General features: G+C 37.5%; 1 protein-coding gene across 8 annotated transcripts in view; it reads left to right on the top strand.

Annotated features, from left to right (window-relative positions):
- The window catches only part of PHACTR2 (phosphatase and actin regulator 2), a 362779-nt gene that overhangs the window by 323134 nt on the left and 15917 nt on the right, over positions 1 to 23728 (top strand). For all 8 annotated transcript variants that reach the window (XM_072643498.1, XM_072643501.1, XM_072643502.1 and 5 more), the window contains 2 exons: positions 635 to 772; positions 18641 to 18717. In XM_072643498.1, the coding sequence (XP_072499599.1) occupies positions 635 to 772; positions 18641 to 18717 (215 nt within the window). The remainder of the gene's footprint in view (positions 1 to 634; positions 773 to 18640; positions 18718 to 23728) is intronic.

Consider the following 23728-nt stretch of genomic DNA (forward strand, 5'->3'; position numbering starts at 1 on the left):
TACAGAGTAGAATCAGTCCATTTGAAACTGGTGATATAGACAAAGAATTATAAAATATTAATCTCAAAAGGGAACCTAGAAATCATCTGTTTTAACTCCCTTACTTTACAGAAGAGGAAACTGAAGCCCAAAGGTTAAAAGACTTGCTTAGTCACTTATTTAGTGTTTTCAGGCTCCCTACCCAGTACTCCTATTGTACCATACTTCTTAGATCCTTATTTCCAAAATGTTAGATATTTGAAAATATTCATGTTTTCATTCCAATAGTTCAGTCCCCAAACTAGCCTCTTATTTCTTATCCTTGTTATATGCATTTCATGTATCCCTAATGACACCAAAGACAGCCTTCTCAGAGCTGAGTGATTTAGAAAAAAAAATCATAATATATAGACAGTAACCAGAAGGTTTTTGAAACTCATCTTACAATGATGATTTTTATAGACTCAAAAACTAGGTCATGCTGCGTTCTGGTTCTTGTTAGAGAATCCCAAGGCACTGCTTTTTTTCTTTCTTTCTTGATACCTGAAAGTGACCTTGTTTAACAATAACTCTGAAGTGCTCTCTATAGACAACATTGTTGCCCTGTGGCTGTACATCGTTGGCTGAACTTTCCTTGTTTCTTCCTCTTTTATAGCTCAGTTTGAGACCAACAGTGGCAGAGCTACAAGCGAGAAGGATTCTTCGGTTTAATGAGTATGTCGAGGTCACTGATTCTCCTGACTACGACCGCCGAGCAGACAAACCCTGGGCCAGACTAACACCTGCAGATAAGGCAAGAGCTACAGTAGATTTATCTCTCAATCTATTTTTCCTTTGAAAATATTAAACTATCCTTCTCTAGCCTCTTTAAATCTTTCTGAAAAAAGCTAAATGTCATCTGTTACTCTGCCAGTCGATCTCATACACATTTACACCAGCTCTACTCTTAATTCTGTACCAGCAGTTGCCAAGACTACAGTACCCAAGGGATAAGGATTGGACTTAAGAATTCATTGATATAGGGATTATTCCCTGAGCACATGCTCTTTACGAGTGCAGACATCCACCTTCTCTACAAGCTAGGTCTTCCTGTGTTCAAGGTTGGCTTTCTGTCTACTATGTCAATCTGCTTCTCATACCATGCCCAAAATTTTGATAAAAATTTCTGTAGTATTATGGTTTTATCATCAAAAATTCCAATGAGTTGCATTCATCCAGTGTCTTAAACTAATCCATGACTGTAAAATTGACTTTTTTGTCAGGAATTGGTATGTTCTGATTTAATACAATTTCTGAAGGCATACTCTTTGCAAAAATAAAAATAGCTGTAAGTATTGGAACAGCATGAGTTAGTAGGGTTTTCCCATATGTGCATAGTCCTTAATCCTAGATATTCATCAACATGATATAGTCTCTTGGCCAACAGATCAACTTTGTGAGCTAAAGAATCCACACCTACGTCACCTACTCTAGATGTGTCAAAAGAAGTACAACTTTCCTTACTACCTTCTTTTAAAACTAAATGCAAAGATTTGTACTAGAATTACCAACACACATCTTATTCATACTACTAGGAAACAATGATAAATTTGTCAACAAGAAAACCTGCTGATTAAATATTTTGGAACATCTGCTATATGTAGAAGATTTATTGAGTGTCAGCACTGATGCTAATTAATTACTTTGACACTACACCAAATTCTTGTTGGCCATTTGTTTTCAGGACCCAAGTTTTTAGCATTTTCTAGACATTTAAAACTAGCAAAGGACTACTTCCTGTTCTTAAATTTAAACAAAGCCTAGTAATGAATGTATGAATCCACATGCTGTGCATGTATGTTTCAAATGATCCATACTTTCCCTGGTACCAGTATTCCCTCTACTGGCATACATAGTAAAGCCTTCATACCTTCTCATCTTGTCAGTGCTGTTCCGTGAATTCTCTTCTGAAGTGGAGCATGTTTCTTTAGTTTTTTATTTTGAGGGTACTGTGTTCATAAGATAATTAGATTCAGAACTGGAATGAAATTCAACTTCTGCATTCCACAGTTGATGCAACTGATGCCCAGGTGAAGTGGCTTCCCAAGTAATGTAGGTAGCAAGCTAGAAAGCCATTTTATCTCTTGACCTGTCCATCAGTTATCTCACATGCTTACTATGTGACTGACCCTTCTTTTATAGTCATGCAAGTTATTCATGATATTACTGTCCAGTGTTCCAGTGTATTCCAACCCAGAATGCAGTGGAAAGAGCCTGGGATTTTGAGCCAGAAGGCTCTTTGCTCCCTATGTAACCTGGTCATAGTACTTTATTTAGCTGATTCTCATTTTCATCTGGAAAATGAATGGATTGGGCAAACCCAAGAATATATTGGATTCAGTCTAAAAAAAAAAAAGGAATAAGAGAAACTTAGAATAAAAACATCAGAAAATACACTAAAGTAGTATCTATGAGTTGTGTCAGAAACAATGCAGGAAATTCATAATGGCACAGTAGTTAGCTGAAACAGTCAGAAAATTTCAAGTCAAGTCAGTAAGCTTTTATTCAGCATTTCCTATGAGCCAGATACTGTGCTTAGCACTAGATATATAAATAAAAGCAAAAAACAATCCTGCTCTCAAGAAGCTTACAATCTAATTGTAGAGACAACATGCAAATAACTATGTATTAGTTATTTGATATAGACAGGGTAAGTTTGAGATTATCTCATAGGGAAGGCAATAGGATTAATGTTGACTGGGAAAGGCTTATTCCAAGAGAAAGGACTTTGGCAGAGAACAGAAAGAAGCCTGGAGGTAGAGATGGTGAGGGAGACCATCTAGGTATGGGAGACAATCAAAGAAAATGTTTGGAATCTGGAGATATAGTTAGAGTGCAAGAAATAGCAAGGAAGCCAGTGTCACTAGAGCACAGAGTATATGGAGTGGAGGAAAGTGTAAGAAAACTGGAAAGATTAGAAGGGACCTGGTTGTGAAGGGCTTTAAAAGCCAAACAGAAGGTTTTCTTAGTTGATTTGGTTTGGTTTTTGATCCTGGAGGTAATAGGAAGCTATTGGAATTGAATGAATGAAGCAGTGGGGAGATAACATGATGAGATGTGAGCTTTAATATCAGTTTGACAGCTGAGTGGAAGAAGGACTAGAGCAGGGAGAAAATTAAAGCAGGAAAGCCAGAACAGCAGAATTTTATAAGGGCAGTAGTAAGGTGATAAGGGCCTACACTAAGGTGGCATCAGTGTCTAAGGACAGAAGGGGGCGTATGAGAAAGATGTTGTGAAAGTAAAAATAATAGGATATGGCAACTAATTAAATATGATGGGTGACAGAGAGTGAGAAGTCAAAGATGACAGCTTGGTTATGACTCTAGGTGACTGGGAGGATAGTGGAATAAGGAAGTTAGAAAGGGGGGAGGTTGAAGGGATAAGTAAAGAGTTGAGTTTTGAACATATCGAGTTTAATATGACTATAAGACATCTAGTTCAAGATGTCCAGTAGGCATTTGGAGATGTAGGAATGGAAGTCAGGAGAAAGATTAGAACTACTCAAATGGATTGGGGGATCTTCAGCATAGAGATGATAATTTAATCAATGGGAGATAATGAGATCACTAAGTGAAGCAAAAGAGAGTGAGAAGAGGGCACAAGTCAGAGCTATGGGGGACACCCACAACCTATGAAAACTAAACCTGAGTGATGAACCATAGAAGTATCTGAGAAGGAGCAGTCAGGTGTGTGGAGACCTAGGAGCAAGTAGTGCCTCAAACATAGAGAGAAGAGAGCATCAAGGATATGAGAAATAGGAATATTAAGAAGAGGGAAGATTTAGGGAAAAACTATTGAGTTCTCTTTTAGACACATGGAATTTGAGATGCTAAGGGATGACAAGAAGGAGATTTTAAAGCAAACAGTTGGAAATATGGGACCAGATATGAAGATTTGGGAGTTATCTGGTGATCAGCAGTTTTAAAGGAGGAAGAAGAATCAAGAAGGGTAAGGACTGAGGAAAGGCCATTAAATTTGGCAGTTAAGAGATCATTGATAACTTTGGAGAAAACAGTTTCAGTGGAATGAAGAGGTCAGAAGAACTGAAGGAAACATATTTATTTTGCACCTACTATGTGCTAGGCTAGGTGCTAAGGGTATTATAAATATATCATTGAATACAGCAATGCTCTGAGATAAGTGTTATTATTACCCTCATTTTACAGTTCAGGAAACTGAGGCAACCAACAATTAAGCAGCTTTCCAACGTTACACAGTTCAGTATCTGAGGCCTGATTTGAATTTGGCTCTTTCTAAGAATAGAAGGAAGCCAGGAAGTAGAGCCACTCTATCCACTAGACCACCTAGCTTCGTCTAAGCTAGACCACAGAGAGTTAATACTGAACAAAAAAGAAGTGAAGGTATCAATTGTACATAATCTTTTCAATGAGTTTACCTGCAAAATATAGGAGAGGTATAGGATGGTAACTAGCAGGGTTGGATGGGTCAAATGAGGATTCTTTTGAAGATGAGGGATACATAAGTGTGGTTGTAAACATTGTCCCTAGGAGACAGGTAAAAATTGAAGATTAGTGAAAAAAGGGAGACAATCTGCTGGAGAAAATGAGATGGAATGGTATCACTTGCGTAGGTAGAGGGGTTAGTATTGTCAAAGAGAAGGGCTACCTCTTCATGTAATATAGTTAAAAGAGAAGTGATGCAAGGTGTCTGAATTATGTAAGATGAGGATGAAGGGATATATACAAAATAAATACATGGTGATTTGCTGGGAGGGAGGCACAGTTAAGAGAATCAAGAAAGGCCTGTTGAAGGAATTGGCATCTGAAGAGAAACTTTCAGAGAGCTGTGGGGTTTGGGAGGCAGAGGTGAGGAAAGAGAGCATTGCAGGCATAGGGAAGAAATAGCCTGTGCAAAACCACAGAAGCAATTGGTGTAGTGTCCTGTGTGAGCAGCACCAGGGGGGTCAGTTTGGCTGGAGAGTAGAGTGCACGACAGGGAGTAATAGGTCACTATCCTGAAAAGCTACTATGCAGTCAGTTAGTAAAGGGGTTTGGATGCACAATCAAAAATCCTTAACCAACAGGAAAATCAGGAAGAGGGAAGATTTGGGGGAAATTAATGAGTTCTGTTTTAGACACATTGAATTTGAGATCCTAAGGGATACCAAGATGGAGATTATAAAACAAGTAGTTGCAGATGTGGGACCTGGAGCACAGAGGGCCAGATGTGTAGATTCCAGAGTTAACTGGAGAATCTAACAATCCATATGATATTCTTCATATATTTAGATTTCCTCCATATCACTGGCCAAAACTCGAGAAACATGTGTCTCCTCATTTTATACCATACTTTATATTGATACTTAGATCATTGAATGAACTTGTCTTGCATTTTACTATATGAAACCATTGTTTTAGGAGAGCCGTTCCCAACTGTGTTTTGCTTTATTTATCACGGAAAGTTATTTTGGTTACAAAAAGACCAAAAAGTTTTTGTGGTGTGTTGCACAAGACTGTCTGCAAAAGCCTGCCCATTTTCTTTTTGCATGTTCATTAGTGATACCTTTGTATGCATGGATGATAGCATTCTCAAAAAAAGATTTTACAGAGATAAGAAAGTACACAAATGAATGGCTCATTGGTTACTGTTGTCTTCTCCGTTGTATTTTTCTTGGTATTAATACTGCCAGTATTTTTTTCATCACTGGAATCTTTACTTCTTGAGACACTTTGAAATTTGACCTATGAATACACTTAAAATTGTGTCACTTCCATCATGTTCTTCTAGTGCATATACTGGATCAGATTTAGCTGTTATGGTTACCATTTCCATTTCCTTACATAGCACATTAGGTACTTAAGGTTGTGGAACCCCATGGTGGTCATTCCAATAAAATCAATGAACAAAACTGTTGGCTATAGAAATTCTTGCAGATGTGTTTCATTTCATGTGTATTTGTTGTCTGCTTTTCAGTTTCATCTATAAATATTTTTTAGATGACCTAGCTTAGCTGTTTCAAACCTAGCTTTCCCTAGGCTTATTTTCCATTCCACTGCTTTCTACTTTCTGAAGTGTTTCATCTTGTAACCTTTCATTCTCCATAGTGTTTTGAAAATAAATTTGGATTCCCTGGCACTGTCCTTATTTGACACCTCCCTCCTTGGCAAGGAGATCAAAGGTTTTGTTGACTAAGTCCATTTCTGAGTTCTTTGAGCCCAAATGTTAGTTTTATGCCAGTGAGTCTTCTCTTAAGAAATGGTGATAACAAAATCTAATGCCTTTATTTTTATCCATTTCCCATTTTTAGGAGTCAAATGCTTTTTTAAATAGGCCAGTTGAGAGTTGCTGTAATTATATATAGCATCTTTGACCTTCATCCCCTCTTCTAATTTTGTATTTTTGGACCCTTGACCTTTGTCATAAGCAATGAATGATGCACAAAGTCAGATGTTTTTGGAATGACTCAAATCTATAGCCAACCCTCCCCCACCTCCCCTCAATCTCTTTAACAAAGGGTTGGAACTCAGGTCTTCTTGATTTTATATCCAACAGTCCAACTAGTATGCCACCTAGCCTATACGGTATTTGTGGGCTCACATGCGCACACACACACACACACACACGCATGCACACCCTACCACCACCAGTGAATACCCATTTATAAAGTTCAGGAAGAGCATCTCTTATCAAGAGGTCCAGGATGAGGGCAAATATGTCAGCAGAAGGGGACAAGCACTGAGGACAAAACATATCACAGGGGAAAGGGTCTAACTCTAGGCATATTCCATGGGATGTCCTCCAGTCAGATCCAACATGGGGTAGAAGTGGAGGGTTGAGTTCCCTTAAACTACAAACCTATTAAGGTTTTTTATACATTTTCTGGATGGAAGTAAGCTCTACCCTTGCCACATTTCTTTCCCTAATTCCCTACTCTTAGTGACATCATCTGGGGCATCATGAGCCCATGTAATTTCTGGCCTTGACACCTAGAACTCCCACTAACTAGAAAAGTTCCACATTATTATTCATTGTTATCCAGAGACATTCAAACTCTGTGTTCCATGACTCCTAATGCTTCTGAGTTCTCACCTTTATGTTAATTTGTCTTGTTAGCCTTTATAGCTTACAGAGCAATTATTTTAGAATTGATCTTGTGTTTTCCCACTTTCCCTGGTAATATCCCCAAAATTCTTTCTTCCATTCATGACTATAAGACAGAGGAGATGGAGGAAATAAGTTTAGGCTGCATAATATCATTTGAATGTAAAGATGTGACTCCACTTCAATTATCATGAAGCCCCAGAGTACTATGGGATACTCGCAAATTCATTTTACAGATATGTCAGTTTCCTTGTCATTCTTGGCAGAAGCTTATTTGCTTTTTCTGGGGTCTTGGGATTTAATCAGTGACTGAAACAATTCTTTATGGTTATCTCACTGGGAATGAGGCAGAGGTTTATCATCTTTTCTCTACCAGAAGAAACCAGAGAGTCCATTCAAAAACACCTCTACATTCTGCCACTATTCAGTGCAGTGGGAAACCCAAGTCTTAAAGAACAATCAGGAACAACTGTGGGAAGCTGACACCTTCAGTTGGCAAAAAGGGTAAATCATGAACTTTACTCATGTTTTTAAGGATAGTAACACTCATTAAAAACAAATTTTCAGGAATCTTCAGCTACTTCTGTATGGAAAACTTATATCTCCTTTGTTCTCTGGTGGCAATTGACCATGATTATGTCCATGCAGAACCAGAATGGTTCCTGAACAACCATGAAGGGCTTTTATGAATTCAGCTTTTTCTGCTACAATTATCCTTTCCACATAATGATTTTCCCCATCAAGGTTCTGATATATAGCAGGTCAGTATAAGAAATTAAATGGAAATTTTGGAGAGTTTTGTAGAAGCCACAGATAACACGCAAAGGTCAACAGTCAACACAGAAAAAGTTTAGAAACTCAGAAATGCATAAAATATTTGTATAGTATTGTATAATATCAACCCAAATTTTACTATATGGTACTGTAAACACCCCATAAAAGAAAAAGAAAAAAACTCAGACTTCTTCTCTGGTATGAAGGGAGAGCCAAAAAATTTTAAGCAGATTTTCCAGATCATGGGCGTGCCACAACCATAATCTCTGTGAGATAGGGAAAGGATAACTGTACTTATTTCTTAGGAATGCTATATAGTCAAAAGATAAGCCTTTGTCAGCTGAGGATTCACTAGCTAGGATCATCTACTGACTGGAAGAATTTAGCACCTTGCCTGTGACACACCCCCTTGTGAACCCACAAAAGGGAAAAGAATTCCTTGGGTTGTATGGAGCTGACTCTAGTTCAGTTACTACTGGACTGATCTTCCATTAAGGATAGTAAGTTTGGCCTTCTTCAGTCTGTATCCCTCTGTTTACAGCTGTTAGTTTAATTTGTATTCTCTGAAAGAAAAGATTAAAACTAATAGCAATGCAAAGAAGCTTAGTTTAGTTTTTTTTGAGGGGGGTAGGGTAGAAAGGAGGTGGTTCTGTTGTTTATTTTTTTAAAGTAATCCTATGCTGATCATAAAAGAAAGAAATGACCACTATGAGACTATAATACTTCCTTAGCACTAAAGATTTTTATGAAACCATTGCTAAATAAAAAATCCATGTTATTAGACACAGCTCAGCACATTATCTTGGAGACTCAGGAGATGTTTCATTTAATCGGATAGCCTGCCACTCCCTATTTGTTAGTGAATTTTTCATGTACAGTATCTCTCAATCCTTTTAGCAATGGTTTCATAAAAATAGGATGATCCATGTGTGTATTTTGCTGCCGGCCTTCCTCAAGTTATTTTAACATCTCAGAATTGCTAATGTAGCATTGAGGCTGTCCATCTTGTCTCTCATTCTCACCATATAATGAACCTTCCTCTTTTTCCATTCAAAAAATGTCTTTTACATTATTTCCCAATTATTTTTGGTATTTTATTGGTATTTGTCTCTTTTCCGAGAATAAATAGTGTCTGATTTGACTGAAAGTAGGTTTTAAGAATTCTAATACAAAAATCACTTACAAAGATAGTTCTGAAAGATATTGAAAAATTCATTGACATGAGTCCTTTGTCTAATAGAACACAATTATCTGCCCAAGAGGTAGCCTGTTGTAATGGGAAGATCATTGACCTGGAAGTAAAAAGACTCAGGTTTCAGTTCCAGCTTCTAAATTGACTTTCAAGGGACACCTATAAAAGGGTACTAGGATGAGGGGCCAAATTGTACAGGATGCAGAGTAGGATCCCAGAGGTGAATACTACTGGTATACAGCACAGCCACATTGCCCTTCTCATCGCCATTGCTAAGCTATGTATTACTTTAAAGCTTGCTAGGGCTTGGTGGAAATGAAGCATTTGTAACAGATGTTAGAGGGAGGCTCTGCACTTTAAAGATGGAGTGACCAGGGTAATGCTAGCCCAAATACCCATTCAACAGGTGACTCTCAGACAAGTGGTAATCCAGTCTCTATTAGAACACTTCCAGTGATAAGGAATGTGCTGTGAGAGTCTATGCCTGCTCTGAGTCGAGTCCATTTATTTTGTTTTTATAATGCAGATGATTAAACCAATGCCTTTTGGACATTTTTGTCTTTCATTAATGAGGCTTTGCAACTGATACAGTTTTGTGGTGAGGTTATTTAAACCAGTAGCTTCGAAGCTTTTTTTGACCATGCATTTCTCAGAAAAAGGGTGAATATGTACCCACAATGTGAGTATATTTATTTTTTAATTATGTATGAGTACATATTGTACTACTGATTATGTATGTCATAAAACTTAGCCCAAAACTAAATTTTAAAAGGATGAGATAAAGATAGAATGTTATCAAAGAGTCAGTTGAAAGCCACTGGAGCTTACAGAGTAGCGGAGTGATGTGGTCAGACTTGTAGTTTTAACAGTCATTTGTGACTGTGTAGAGAATGGTTTGGACAGGGGAGAGACCACAGGCATGGGGACCAGTTAGGAGGCTCTTGTAATAGTTCAGACAAGAGGTAAAAAACTAGGCTGGTATATGTGTAAGTAGAGATAAGGCAACAGATGCAAGAGATAACTATGGTAAGAGAAATGATTGGATTCACCAACTGATTAGCTATGAAGGACATTGAGAAATTGAAGATAACACAGAAGTTTTGAACCTGGATGACTAGAAGGATGTCTTCAGCAACAATAGGAAAGTTCAGGGGAGGGGTAGATTTGGGGTAAGAGATAATATAATGAGGACTAAAATGCATATCACAATTCACCGTCTGATGATTCTGTGTGACCAAATCTGTCCCACCCAAATGAAAAAGGAAAAGAAAGTGGTCAGGGTTATTCCTAGTCATTGGTCCAGAGATCAGAGCTCCCCCCGGCCCCCATTCTGAGGAATACTTGTTGCCAAGAAGCTTAAAGACTTGATATGTAGCTTGTAAGAAAGGAAGTTGGAAGCTTTCTTAGGAGAAGGAAGCTATATTGGGGAATAAAGAAAGCTGTGACTGTCCTGGAAACAAGCCCAGAATTGGCCATCATATGGAATGGTGGAATGCCGTCCAGCCTCCCAGTTGGTCACATATCCCTTAAGTTCTGCTTGCCTTGCCTCCCACTTTGGAGACACTTCTCCAGACTAACATGAATGATAAATGCATCCAGTATAGACAAAAGGTTGTCACTAGAAAAGAATGAACCAGGATTTCTTAGGTTATTTTTATTAGAAAATAACACATTTTATTGGTGTTTGTCTTTTACAGACAACAAATAGTAGCTGATTTGGCTGAAGTTAAGTTATAAGAATTCTCATACAAAAATCACTTACAAAGATAGTTCTGTCAAGATGCTGAAAAGTTCATTGACATGAGTACTTTGTCTAGTAGAACACAAACCATCCCACACCCTGTCCTCTCATGCAACTCTTCTCCATATCCTTTTGTAAACCCTTCAAAGAACATTTTCCCAGCAGGTTGATTGAAAACTTGTCCTTACTCTATGACCAGTGTATCTTCTTTTCCAATCATGCATTTATTTGATGACATCCTTTATGCCATCCTTTATTCTTCATTGGTACTATGGTGCAACCTACTGTTACTCACCATATACTTCTCCATTGTCCTTTGAATGATTCTCAACTTTAATTCTTAACAAGAATGTAGGTTTAGCCATATAGCAACCAATAAAGAAAACTGTTTCAGAAAGAAGCTTGGAACCATGAAAAGTACTACCTAGCTTCCCCAAATCACTCCAGTTTGTTTTTTCTTCCTGGTCAATTCTGGTCCCAGTCCACCATCCATATGCAGTATCTTTCTAAGATATATGTACTAAGAATGCAACTCTATGGTTTGTCCAATTAACTGCATGTTGTAGTATGGATAATAGGCATTATTCAATCACTTGTTTTTTCTGTATAGATAGGCAGAAATGATTTGAGAGACTGTAGGTCTCTTTGGGGGCTCAGCAGTGTTACAGTACTTGATATACTCTACACAATGTCATCCACAAAGAGAATTATCTTTGGGATCTTACTATCCATAGGAAATCAGTCTTCCATTTGAATTCTTTACTATATCCTCCAGGTATGCTTTGTCAAGTATACATCTCCCTGATTTATGTCTCAATTGATATTAATAATCAGAGAGTCACTGAACAAAGTATTCTTTGCTCTCTGAAAAATATTATTCACACAATAGACTAAAATTCAGTTTCCTAGTGTATCTTTTTTTGACATTTTCTATTTTTAAGAACTTCCATGAGAAAATCATTTTCTGATCTTGACTAAATTGAACAGAAACTTTAATACTTCCTGCATTATTATTTTTAGCTTGCCACCCACAATAGCATCATGCCAGTATTTTAATGTACAGTTATAAAAAAAATCCTCTAGAATAAGTGGGGGGAAAAATTGAGAGGGGAGATATTGGTGAAATAATATAGGTATTATGTTTCTTATTAATTTCATCTCTGTGTATGTCAAAAATAAAATCTTCTTTGCTTAGGAGTTTAATAATAAGAGCCTATATCTTATGTCTCTAGGCTAAGGAAAAGTTTCCTTTGTAGGCCAAAGCTAGGAATCAACATAAGTTACTGCAAGTTATTATTAGAAGGGCCACTTGAAAGTCATTCATTTTGATGCCAATTTCCAATAGCTGGGTGTTCATCTAAGAACTAGTATGGTAAACAACCAGACATGTCAAGGTCATGTCATTGCATGTGAGGCTTGCTAGGCATTGTGTCACCATTTGTGATTTTAGCTGAAGAGTGAAGAATACTTAGTTATTAGAAACCTACTTCATTGCATAGGACCAAGGGCTATCACAAATAGAAACCTCAGATCTTTGTATTTTTTATTATTTCCCACTGTACTTCCCATAATTCAATAAAAAAAAGTTTCCCTCATCTTGCTATCTCTACATCTCCACTGTTTATCATACACAGCATCAGCAATAACTAACATTCTTGTGACTCCACAGGATGGATTGCAATATACTGGGGTAGGAAGCAAGGAAGGAGTAGAGGGGAAAATGTTGAGAAGGGATGGATTTGGGGCAACAGAGAAGAAATCAATAGATTGGGAGAAAAGGAAAATGAGGAAATGATTGAGGGTGTAGACTCCCAGAGGGGATGGAATGGGATGGAATCTGTGTGTTCATCCTTCATTGCTGAAGAAGATCATGCCACCAGAGAAATGATGACATGACTTGCACTTGACTTTGTTTTGAGTGAGGGAGGGCTGTGCAGGTCACCAGCCTCACTTCTCCTCTGGGGCCATTTGAATCCAGTGACCAGATATTCATCAGGAGGTAATCCAGGATGAGGCAATTGGGGTTAAGTGACTTGCCCAAGGTCACACAGCTAGTGAGTGTCAGGTGTCTGAGGGGAGATTTGAATTCAGGGCCTCCTGACTTCTGCACTGTTGCTCTATCTACTGCACCACCTGGCTGCCCTGGGTGGAATCTGAGTAGCCTTGGCAAGGAGGGTCAGCTCTTCCTCGGAGACTAGTTCCAAAGGAGGAGAGAACAGGGGAAGATATGGATGGGGTTTTGAGGTGCGGCATTCCAGAGATAATGATAATAATAGCGCTAGCACTTATATAGCACTCTAATGCCTGCAATTTACCTGTTTTGTCATTTAATCCTTGCCATAATGTTACAGATGTTATAATTATCCCTGTTTAACATATGAAAGGTCCACTAACTTTCCCAGCATCACATAGCTATGGGAGTCTGAGAGAGGATTGGAATCTTGGACTTACTGACAATGAGTCAGCATTCTAACCACAAGCCCATGCCGCTTCTTGAGATGAGAGATCTCACAACAGGTGGCCCAGATTTGCTTAGCAAAATAAGAGGCAACCTTATCTACCAGGAGAAAAAAAGTACAAATGGTAGTAGGAGCTTCAGGAATAAGAAGGTTTTGAACGGCCATCATAGTGGGAACGTGTGAAGGAGTCATTCAAGGAAGAATAAAAGTGTTGAGGAGCCAGCTGAAGTAACATGAATCTATAATGGATCCAGGTGGCAAAGGGACTGACTTGGTACTGAGATGGTCAGATGACAATGAGCAACAAGGACTGACAACAAGTGATAATGATGGATGGAATGGGGAAAAAATCATGAATGACTGCATCAGAGGGAGGGTCTAGAAGTCACAGTGGAGAGCAAAGAATACCATCAACTCCTGTTGCTGACCTTGTGTGTTTGGATGTACAAGAGAAGGAACAACCAGCACTGGAGAAGGTAGCTACAGAAAATGTGGAGAAAGCCATATTTTCATGAGTGCAAGGAATATGAAAGTTTGCAAGGACCTGATTTAGGACAGAGAGTTCATTAACTATACAAGTAGGACTATCTTTCTACAGAGTCTGGAACACAGTAAGTGCTTAATGAATGTGTGCTGTTGAATTTTACTTACCTTTGTTTTAGTAATACCTGCTTGCCAAGCCTTCCTTTGCATCATATCACAATTGTTTTTTTATTTCATCGGGTCAGGTGGGATTCAGTGTAAATAAACCACTTGCGTTTAATTATGCATTTAAGTTGTACTGATGAGGAAAAAGTTCATTTGCACAGACACACCATTGGAAGGGACTACGAAGAATAAATCAAAAATGATTCTTCCTAATTTGCCATAATTATTGGTGGAAGTTAAGCATCTTCATCTCCAGGATAAGATTATGCAACAGTGAACATAATTGTTTTTAAGACTTGTTAGGCTATGTTGTGCTGAACCAAATATAGGTTTCCTCCTGTAGGGATATACTTTGTCATGTTAAATTTTTACAAGTTAGATTCTCTCAAAAAATATTTTGGAAGTCCTGTCAGTAAGCTGGCCTTCTTCTGCCTGCAGTATTATGTTCAAAACATGACCAGAACCACTGCCTACTAAAATTGGATGCTGTCATTTGCGACATTAATCTTCTCCCACTGACAGTACACCCACATTGAAATGCAAATATTTGTACTGAGGTTCTTTAAAGAATAAAAGAGCTATTATTCATGGCAATGGATTTTTTTTTTTCTCAAGACATGAATGAAAAAAAAATCTAATTTGGAGGGACAGCTGACAATGGCAACAATTCAAAATGCTACTTGTTGGCAGGAAATGAGATTTATAAAAATATTTCTGTTTCAAATATCTGCTTTATAAGAAATGACTTTCTCTATGATATACCATAAAGGAAGTAAAATAATCAATTTTACCTGGTTCGTAAGATCTGAGCATAGTGAAAGCCTAACTTCATTTAGGCAGCTGTGGAAAATACTAAAGGTATTAATTTAGATTTTCCAAGACAAAAATAAGTTCGGTGACAGTCACCATTACCGGGATACATACAGCTTATCCACCTCACTGCAGGTCAGAGGATGATTATACTAGCACAGGAACTTTTATTGCATTTGGTAAGTTATTTGATTTAGAAAATCTTAAGCTTAGATTATTATCCTTCAGTCAAGGTTATTAATTTGTTACTTGTATCCTATGCATATATACACATGCACTTTAAAAAAATCAGTCATTCAGCAAATGTTTCTCAAGTGTCTATGGTATGCCAGGTACTGTACTAGAAACAGTGATAAAGAGACAAAATAAAATGGTCCCTACCCCCAGACAGCGTCCCTGAGAGACAACATGTGTATATATGGATGTATATAAAACAGATATCGGATGATTAGGGCAGGGGTCTTAAGAGCTGGAAAGATCAAGGAAGGCTTTTTATAGATCCTTGAGATAAATCTAGAAAAAAAAGTAGAGAGTGTTAAGAGGCCGAGTTGAGGAAGGAGTGCATTCTAGGCATGAGAATCTAGGCTAGGGTGGTGACTTTATGAGTGCAGAGAAGAGACAGATGTGAGAGATGTTATGGAAATAGGATTTGGTAAGTGATTGGCAGTGGGGGTGAGTGAAAGTGAGGTGTTGAAGCTAACTCAGGTTGCAAGCCTGGGTGCTAGGATGGCATTGCCCTTAAGAGTAATAGGGTTATTTAAATATTTTATTTCTTCTTCTGTTAATCTGGGTTAATTTATGTTTTTGTAAATATTCATTTCATTTAGAGTTACAAATATTATCTTGCCATATAGAAATATAAACAGTTTAACCTTACTGAACCTCTTAAGTTTTCTCTTTCTTATTTCTTGTTTACCTTTTATATTTTCCTTGAGTCTTGCATTTGGAGATCAATTTTTTTTTCAGCTCTGGTCTTTTGTTACAAATGTGTGAAAATCTTCTATTTTGTTAAATGATCATTTTTCCCCCTGAAGGATTATATTCAGTTTTGCTGGGTAGGTGATTCTAACTCTTTTGCCTTCTAGAAGGTCATATTCCAAGTCCTCCAATTCTTTAATGTGGAAACTGTGAAATCCTGGTTAATTCAGACTATAGCTCCACAATATTTGAATTTTTTCTTTTTGGCTGCTGTGAGCTCTGGAATTTGGCTATGAGGTTCCTGGGAGTTTTCATTTGGGGATCTCTTTCAGGTGGTGTTTGGTGAATTCTTTCAATTTCTATTTTCCCTTTTTGTTCTAGTATATCAGGACAGTTTTTCTTGATAGTTTCTTGAAAGATGTTGTCCAGGCCTTTTTTTTAAATCATAGCTTTCAGGTAATCCAATAATTCTTAAATGATCTCCTAGATCTATTTTCCAGGTCAGTTATTTTTCCATTGAGAAATTTCACATTTTATTCAGTTTATCTTATTTTTTTCATTTCATTTTATTGTATCTTGATGTCTCATGGAGTCATTAGATTTCTAAGTCTAGGAATTAGATAGCCCAGTTCTAAGTTTTAAGGAACTGTTTTCTTTGGTGAATTTTTGTATATCTTTTTCCATGCTGTTGACTCTTTTTTTTGCATTACTCTCATTTCTTTTTCCAATTTTTCTTCTGCTTCTCTAATTTGCTTTTTTAAATCCTTTTTAAGCTCTTTCAGGAGTTCTTTTTTGGTCTGAGACCAAATTAAATTTTGCTTTAAGGTTTCACATGTAGCCATTTTAACACTGTTGTCCTCTTCTTAGTTTGTGCCTTGTAACTTTCTGTAATCAAGTTCTTTTTTTGGTTTCTTTTTGTTTCTCATTTTTTTTCCCTATTTTCTGCCATGGTATTTTTATGTGAGAGTTGGGCTCTGGTCCTGCACTGTCCCAGGCTTCTTGTGCTGGTGCTCGGGATCTTGCTCAGGGCTTTCACTGAGCTTCAGGGCCTAGCTTCTGGTTTGCATTGGAGAGAAGTCTTTCTGCTGGCTTGCCCCAGGTTTGGGGTCTTGCTGCTGGGTTGCTATGGAAACAGGGCCACAAGGATGTGGTCTCACTTGTGGGCAGCCTCAGGGGTAAGGTCCCATTACTGGTCAGCAATGGCGGTAAGGTCTCACTGGTGGATTGCCCCTGACTCAGAACCTTCCTGCAGACCCCCAACTATGAAGGTAACCGCTGCTCTCTGGGACTTAGGTCTCCTACCACCCGGTGAGATAGACCTGCTGTACTGGTAAGCTGCTTCCCTGCTACTCAATCAGTTCTGAGTCAGTTTTCAATTTGTTTAGAGAACAATTTGGGAGGATGCCAAGGAGTTCCTTTCTCACTCTGCTATCTTGTCATACCAGAAGTGCAGTTGGAGGATTTTTAAGGAAATGGGAGACTTGGACCTGTTTAGAGGCCATTGGGATAGGATAAGATATAGATAGAAAGAAATTGAAAATTAAAGCAAGAAGAGAGATGATTGTGATCTTTTCTGCTGGAAAGATTGGTGCATATGCAATAAAGGGAGGGGTTGACCTTGGTGAAAAAAGGAGCTACCTCACCGAAGATTAGAGTAAAGGAGAAAAGCACTGAGAAATCATGGCAAGGGACTGTGTAATTTAAAAAGGAGGGGGAAAAAAAGCACATAACAAAAGGCCTCTATTTTCTCAGTAAAAAAAATTTTTTTTTCAATAACAATTGCAAGATAGAGAATGTCTAGTTCAGTGTATGAGTGAGGGACAACCTCTTTTTCCTGTTTGTTTATCAGGTTGCCCTATTGCCTGGTTTTCCAAATCCCCTCTTATATACCCATTATATTCAATAAGTCCCAGGGAAAATTAGGGCTTGAACTCTGCTGCAGACTTGTGTTTCGTTGCCTGTGTTTGGCTTCATATGGCCTTGGCTGGGGTAGGTGAGGAAAACTGTAGATTAAATGGCAGCCATCTACTCACCTAATAAGATCAAACTGAGTGGAAGTTAAGAAGTACTCTTTCTTCTCTTTTCTTTACAAGAGAAATGGGCAGCATAGAGAATAGAGAGGTCTTCTCAGCTCAGACTCAGATTCTGAGCTCAGGGTCAGCAGGATGCTCCAAGCCTCTGCCATCAGAGGCATCATGCCATGTGAGTCAATAGGAAGAGACCTCCCTGAGAGCAGGGTCTCTCATTTGCGGTTTTTTGTATCCTCAGCACTTAACACAATGCCTAGCACAGAGTACGTGCTTCATAAATGTTTACTGACTGACTGATAACCTGGGTCCTGCTTTCTTCCTCAAATGGTCAGATGGTTAAACAGCAAACAGCTTGTGGTGTAGCACATGTTGGAATCCTGCCCTTGTAATTTAATGCAACAGAGATTGAGTACGTCCTTTGTGTAAGGTACCATGCAAATTGCTCCCGGACATGCAGAAACCATTTAGTCCTTTCCTTCATGGAGGGACTAATCTGGTATCACAATTTAAATTCTGTTTCAATCAGATTTGTTTCCTCTGCTTCAATTCTCATCTAATATAAAAATTTTATATTTTTGTTTTATTGATATCCCACCATTTTTCTATTTTTCTTCCAAGTACACCCAACCATAATTCCCTTGTTTTATATTCACACAGAGGTTTCAATTTCATTACCTTTACCTCTCTCAATCTTGTATCTCCTACCAAAGTTACCTATAAGTGGTAAAGGACAAATTAGTTCTCCACACTTGGGTTTCTGAATTATATGAAAGTAATTAAGACTATTTCATTTGGTTCCTTAACACAGTTTCCAAGGTTTTTCTTCATTCTGTAGTCTTCTAGGAAATTTCTTTCTCTCTAAATAATTAGAAGCAGCATTTCTTTCTTTGTTGTAAATTCACTAGTAACCATCTACAGAAAATTTATGCACTCAGATTAAATATATCACCCAAATAAAAATTGTATTTATCTGTTTTCTCTTTTTCAGGCAGCAATAAGGAAAGAGTTAAATGAATTTAAAAGTACAGAAATGGAAGTCCATGAAGAGAGTCGACAGTTTACAAGGTGGGTTGATCAAACACTTTATAACTTCCAGCCAGCTATTAAAAGTTCTGAAATCCTTTTTGCTTTTTTTCCAAACTCCAAGTTTAAGTCCCAGAAGTATTACTACTTCAGTAATCATTAAAAGGAATTAATATGGCAGTTTGGGAGAGAAGCCTGAAAAAGTTTTATTTTAAAATGTCTTGTTTTTGAGAACATTAAAATGATTACATTGCCTGTATAGTAATACTAAGAATATTTTCTTTTTAGAAGAAACATGAATTATTTTAAAATCACATGATTTTATTCCTTTTCCTCAGCTACTAATCTTGCCTTTCTTTTTCTTAGTGTCATTTTCATGGGCTGTAGCCAGAAATCATGGCACAGAGGACGTAGTATTGGATTTGAAGTCAGGAAGACATGTTCAAATCCTGTCTTAGATACTTACTACCTCTGTGATCCTGGGTAGATCATGTAACCTTTGTGAGCCTCATTTCTTCATTGTTATAGTGGAGATAATAAAAGCGTCTACCTTATAAAGTATCTGTGAGGATCAAATGAGAAAATATATGTAAGAGGCTTTAAAGTGCGATATGTAAATATGAACTGCTGTTATTATTGATATCACCTAATCATTTATTATCCTAGATCAGCTATCACATGTTGCCAGAAGAGAAAGTCTTGCTTAAGAATACTGTGAAAACTTTGGGGATTATGGGAGCAAGCCCTTGGCTTCTGGCATAATCTAGACAGAATGAGACTTCAATTTTATTGGCTCCTTAAAGGATTATAGTAATCCCACTCTTTTTCTTTTGGGCATCCAATCCTTTGTCATTCAAATTTGTAGCATTATAAACATACTCACATGGACACATAAATTCTGAAGATAGACACTGCACCTCTAATTTCACGGATATAGGGAACTCTGGGATAAGGAAATTCCCTCTACCATTACAAGTTGGCACCTTCCTTGCAATTTAACAGTCTTAGAAAGTTGCCTCACGTTAAGTGACTTCCCCAGAGTTTTATAGCTATTATGGGCCAGAGTAGGGATTGACCCCAGGTCTTCCTGGCTTGAAAGCCAGCTTACTATCCATTACATCATACCTCATATACAAAATATATATCTGCTTAGTTTTATCTAAAAGATTTATTCCTTAAAATTTGTATGTGTAGATTAAATTTGTGAATCGAATTATCTAAAATGAGTAATAGCTTGCTATTTCAAGAAATTCTCCATCATGTAGCACAAACAATATCAAAATGTAACCATCTCTATGTAGATTCAGATTTTCCTATAATATGATTCCTTATTCATAAATTGTTAAAGCTGGAAAGGGACCTTAAGTACTATCCAGCGTAGTCTCATTTTATACTGAAAAACCTGGGACCCAGACAAGTTAATTGACTTGCTAATGCAGCTAGTTAGGAGCCTTAGACTGGAGCACTGATATGTGCATTTGTGAGTCCCTATGTGGCTGTACTTGAAATCATTGCAAAGGTTCTGTGTTCAATGTGAAATAGAGCTATAACTTGTCATTCTGTTATTTCTAGTAACAAACCCAAGGGAATAAGTTTCAGAACAACCATTTTATAGGAAGTTCTGTTACATAGCTAATATTCTACTATATAACTTTTCATATTGCTGTATCCCCTGCTACTTTCCCTGCCAGAAACCTAATACTATCTGGTCTTTCTAGCTCCCGTACACTTAAGCCTTCCTTTATGTATTGCCTTCCTCAATTAGAATGTGAACTTCTTGAGATCAGGAACCATCTTGATTTTTTATTTGCATCTCTCTCTCTTAGCATGGGACATGGCATATAGTAAGTGCTTAGTAGATACATTTCTATTCCATTTATCTCCAGACAGATTTGCTATGGAAAAGTAGTTCTACTTTCCATGATTAGCGATCTGTGAAAAATTGTGAAGAATGAGAGAGCCTTCCCAAGATTGGAGATGGGCAAATATTGTCTCAATTTTCAGAAAATGGAAGATGAACTCTTTTTCAATTAAAGAATGATTATCTTGATTGATTCCTCAGTAAAAAGTGTGGAAGTTATTAATTATGAAAGGAAATTATTTGTGAGCACTTAGAAGTGAAAGCAGTAATTACTTTAGAGCCAGAATGGTTTCCTTAAAACCAAGTCATGCCAGACTAGTTTCATTCATGTTTTTGAAAGGGTTACTGAACTGATAGACAAGGAAATGACAGGGACACAGCCTCCCTGGATTTCAGTAAAGCAGCTGGGAATTTTTGATGCTTTCATTGTGGACAAGATGGAGAGATTTAAACTAGGCAATAACACCATTAAGCGGTTTCAGAATTGTTTGAAAGGACATTTGCAAGTCTGAAAGAGTAGTCATTAATAAGTTTATGTCAGCTTGGGAGGCAGTCTCTGGTGGAATGCCTTTGGCAGCCATTAGTCCTGTGTAGCTTACCATTTTTATTAATGGCTTGGACAGACACATAGATGGCATTCATATAAAATTTGCAACTGGGATAGTTAACATGTTAAGAAGTTAATAGCCAAAAAGATATTGACTGGGTACAAGGATGGGCTAAATCTAAGAAGAGACATAACGGGAGTAAATATAAGATCTCACATTTGACCTCCATAAAACACTTTATATATTTTTATGTCATTTGATCTTTGCAACAATACTTTGAGACAGTTATAATTAACCTCATTTTATATATGGGAAACTGAGGCTCAGAAAGGTTAAATGACTTGTTAATATAGCCCAATTAGACTTGGCAAGGAGTTAATGAAGTAAAAGAACAGTAGTCAGGTGAAGTTGTAGAAGGGTTCTGAGAGATAAAGTAGAGAAGATGACAGAGTTCACAACTGCAGGCTTCAGTGTAGCCAGTAAGGTCATCTAGAAGACAAGAGGCCAGGAGTGATACTGGGGGCTTAAAGGAAGTAAGAGTTTGGAATATCTGTTGTTTTTTATCCATTGTGAACACAATAAATAGTATTAGATTTGGAGGAAGAGAAACTCAGTTATGACTGTGAGAAAACGATATACAACTAATCTAATGTTAAAGGCTGGTATGTAAAGATTTTTTAAAAATATTAGTTGCATAAGTGTTACATAAAGAGGTAAGGTAATAACAGTTCACATGAACAAGATCTCAGGTTATATTAATGTATAAACTCAGTGTAAGTCAGTAGCTTGACCTAGAGGGCAATGAAGCTACCTCAGTCTTAGGCAGCCATAAGAAAGGTGGATTACAAAGGGGAGGGAGAAAGAGAGAGAGAGAGAGAAGGAAAGAAGGAAGGAAGGCACAGCTGTTGTTAGTGATGGCTAAGCCATTTCTGAAGTATCATGTTGGATTCTGGATTCTATAGTTTAGAAAGGACAACAGCAAATATAATAGTGAGGGGACTGGAGAGCATGTCTTACAAAGTTCACTGCAAAGGACTAGAGATGTTTAGAGTCAGGATGTAAAGAGAAGACTGAAGAAGACCCAGGGAAAATGTGATAGCTGTCTTCAAGTATTTTGAAGAACAGTCATAAAGAGAAGGGATTAGGTTTGTTCTACTTGTCTCAAAAGAGTCGAACTAGGAGCAAGAGGTAGAAGTTGTGGCATAGGTTTGGTGTGAGGGAAAATTGCTTTGCTACTTTGAGTTGTCCAAAAATGGAATAAGATGAAGGAGTGAGTGATTTCCATTCATTAGATGGCTGTTAGTAGAAGCTAGATAACCTCTTCACAGAGATGTTACAGTTGGGATTCCATTAGAATGCAAGTACATTCTAATTCTGAGAAACTTTGGGTTTAAGTCCTGGTTCTGTTACTCATACCCTGTATATATTTAGACAGTTCAATAACTTCCCCTCAGTTTCCCCATTTATAATATTGATGAGGTCAAACAAGGACCTCTAATGCTTCAGTAACTTAAAACTGCTTAAGACTTTTAGGACACCCTATAGATAGGAATTCGTATATTTCAGTATTCTGTCTTATTTTTCACTGTAGGACATATATTAGACCCTAATTTGAACCCATTTAGCACCAATTCCTGTTCCCACCCTTCTTTCCTCACTTTCTCCTCCTCATTTTTAGGGAGGATTTGTCAAGTGAAATTTGGTCCTTGTATTCATACTGTTCTATCATATTTGGTGTTTCTTGTGTGCATGTTATAAAAAGTAAAGTATAATTTTAATAAACAACTAAGTAGAAGTGCACACTCAATGATAAGCTTTCATTTTAATTAAGACCAATACAATAAACATTAAGCACCTGCTCTGGGGATAGAAAAACCAAAGAGTCTCTACCATTAAGGAGCTTATCATTCATTTAGGGGCTATAACATGTAAAGTGTTAAGTAAATACCAAGGAATTTGAGGGTGCTAAAGACTAAACGGATCAGAGAAAGCTACACAAAGGTGACACTAGAGCCAAGGGATCTTGCGAGGCAGAGATTAGAAGGAAATGAGTTCCAGTCATGGATTATAGATTGGATATATACACAGAAAAAGAACATAGCATGTCAGTGAGTGTATCTAGCAAGATTTCCGCACTGAGATTGTGTGTGTGTGTGTGTGTGTGCATGTGTGTGTGTGTGTAAGTATATGTGTGTTAGAGAGACAGTTGGACAGGAAACGGTAGGATAGGTAGGAGCAAGGATACAAGTGGAGGTGTTAGCCTTGCTCAGATGAAGTTGTAGAAAGGTTCTGAGGGATGAAAAAAGGAGATGAAGGTATTCAGTATTGGTTTCAGTTTTCACCATAATGTAGGAAAGGGGGTAATTTCACAACAGACAAGAGGCCAAAGTAGTATTAGGGGATAAGGGGAATAAAGGTTTGGAATCTCTGCTCTTCTCAAATTCTGTGAAAATATTAATACATTTAGAGGAAGAGAAACAGAATTTTATCTATGAGAAAATGTTTTGCAGTCTATTGTTAAATATCTAGGATAGAAAGCAAATTTGTAAAGATTCTTCCAACTATTTTTAGCAGCAACCGAGTCTCATAAATTTATTTCCAGATTAGAGGAAATTAAAATAGTCATCACTAATAAAGCTATATC

This window comes from Notamacropus eugenii, chromosome 2 (assembly GCF_028372415.1).
Source record: "Notamacropus eugenii isolate mMacEug1 chromosome 2, mMacEug1.pri_v2, whole genome shotgun sequence".
Taxonomy (NCBI): domain Eukaryota; kingdom Metazoa; phylum Chordata; class Mammalia; order Diprotodontia; family Macropodidae; genus Notamacropus; species Notamacropus eugenii.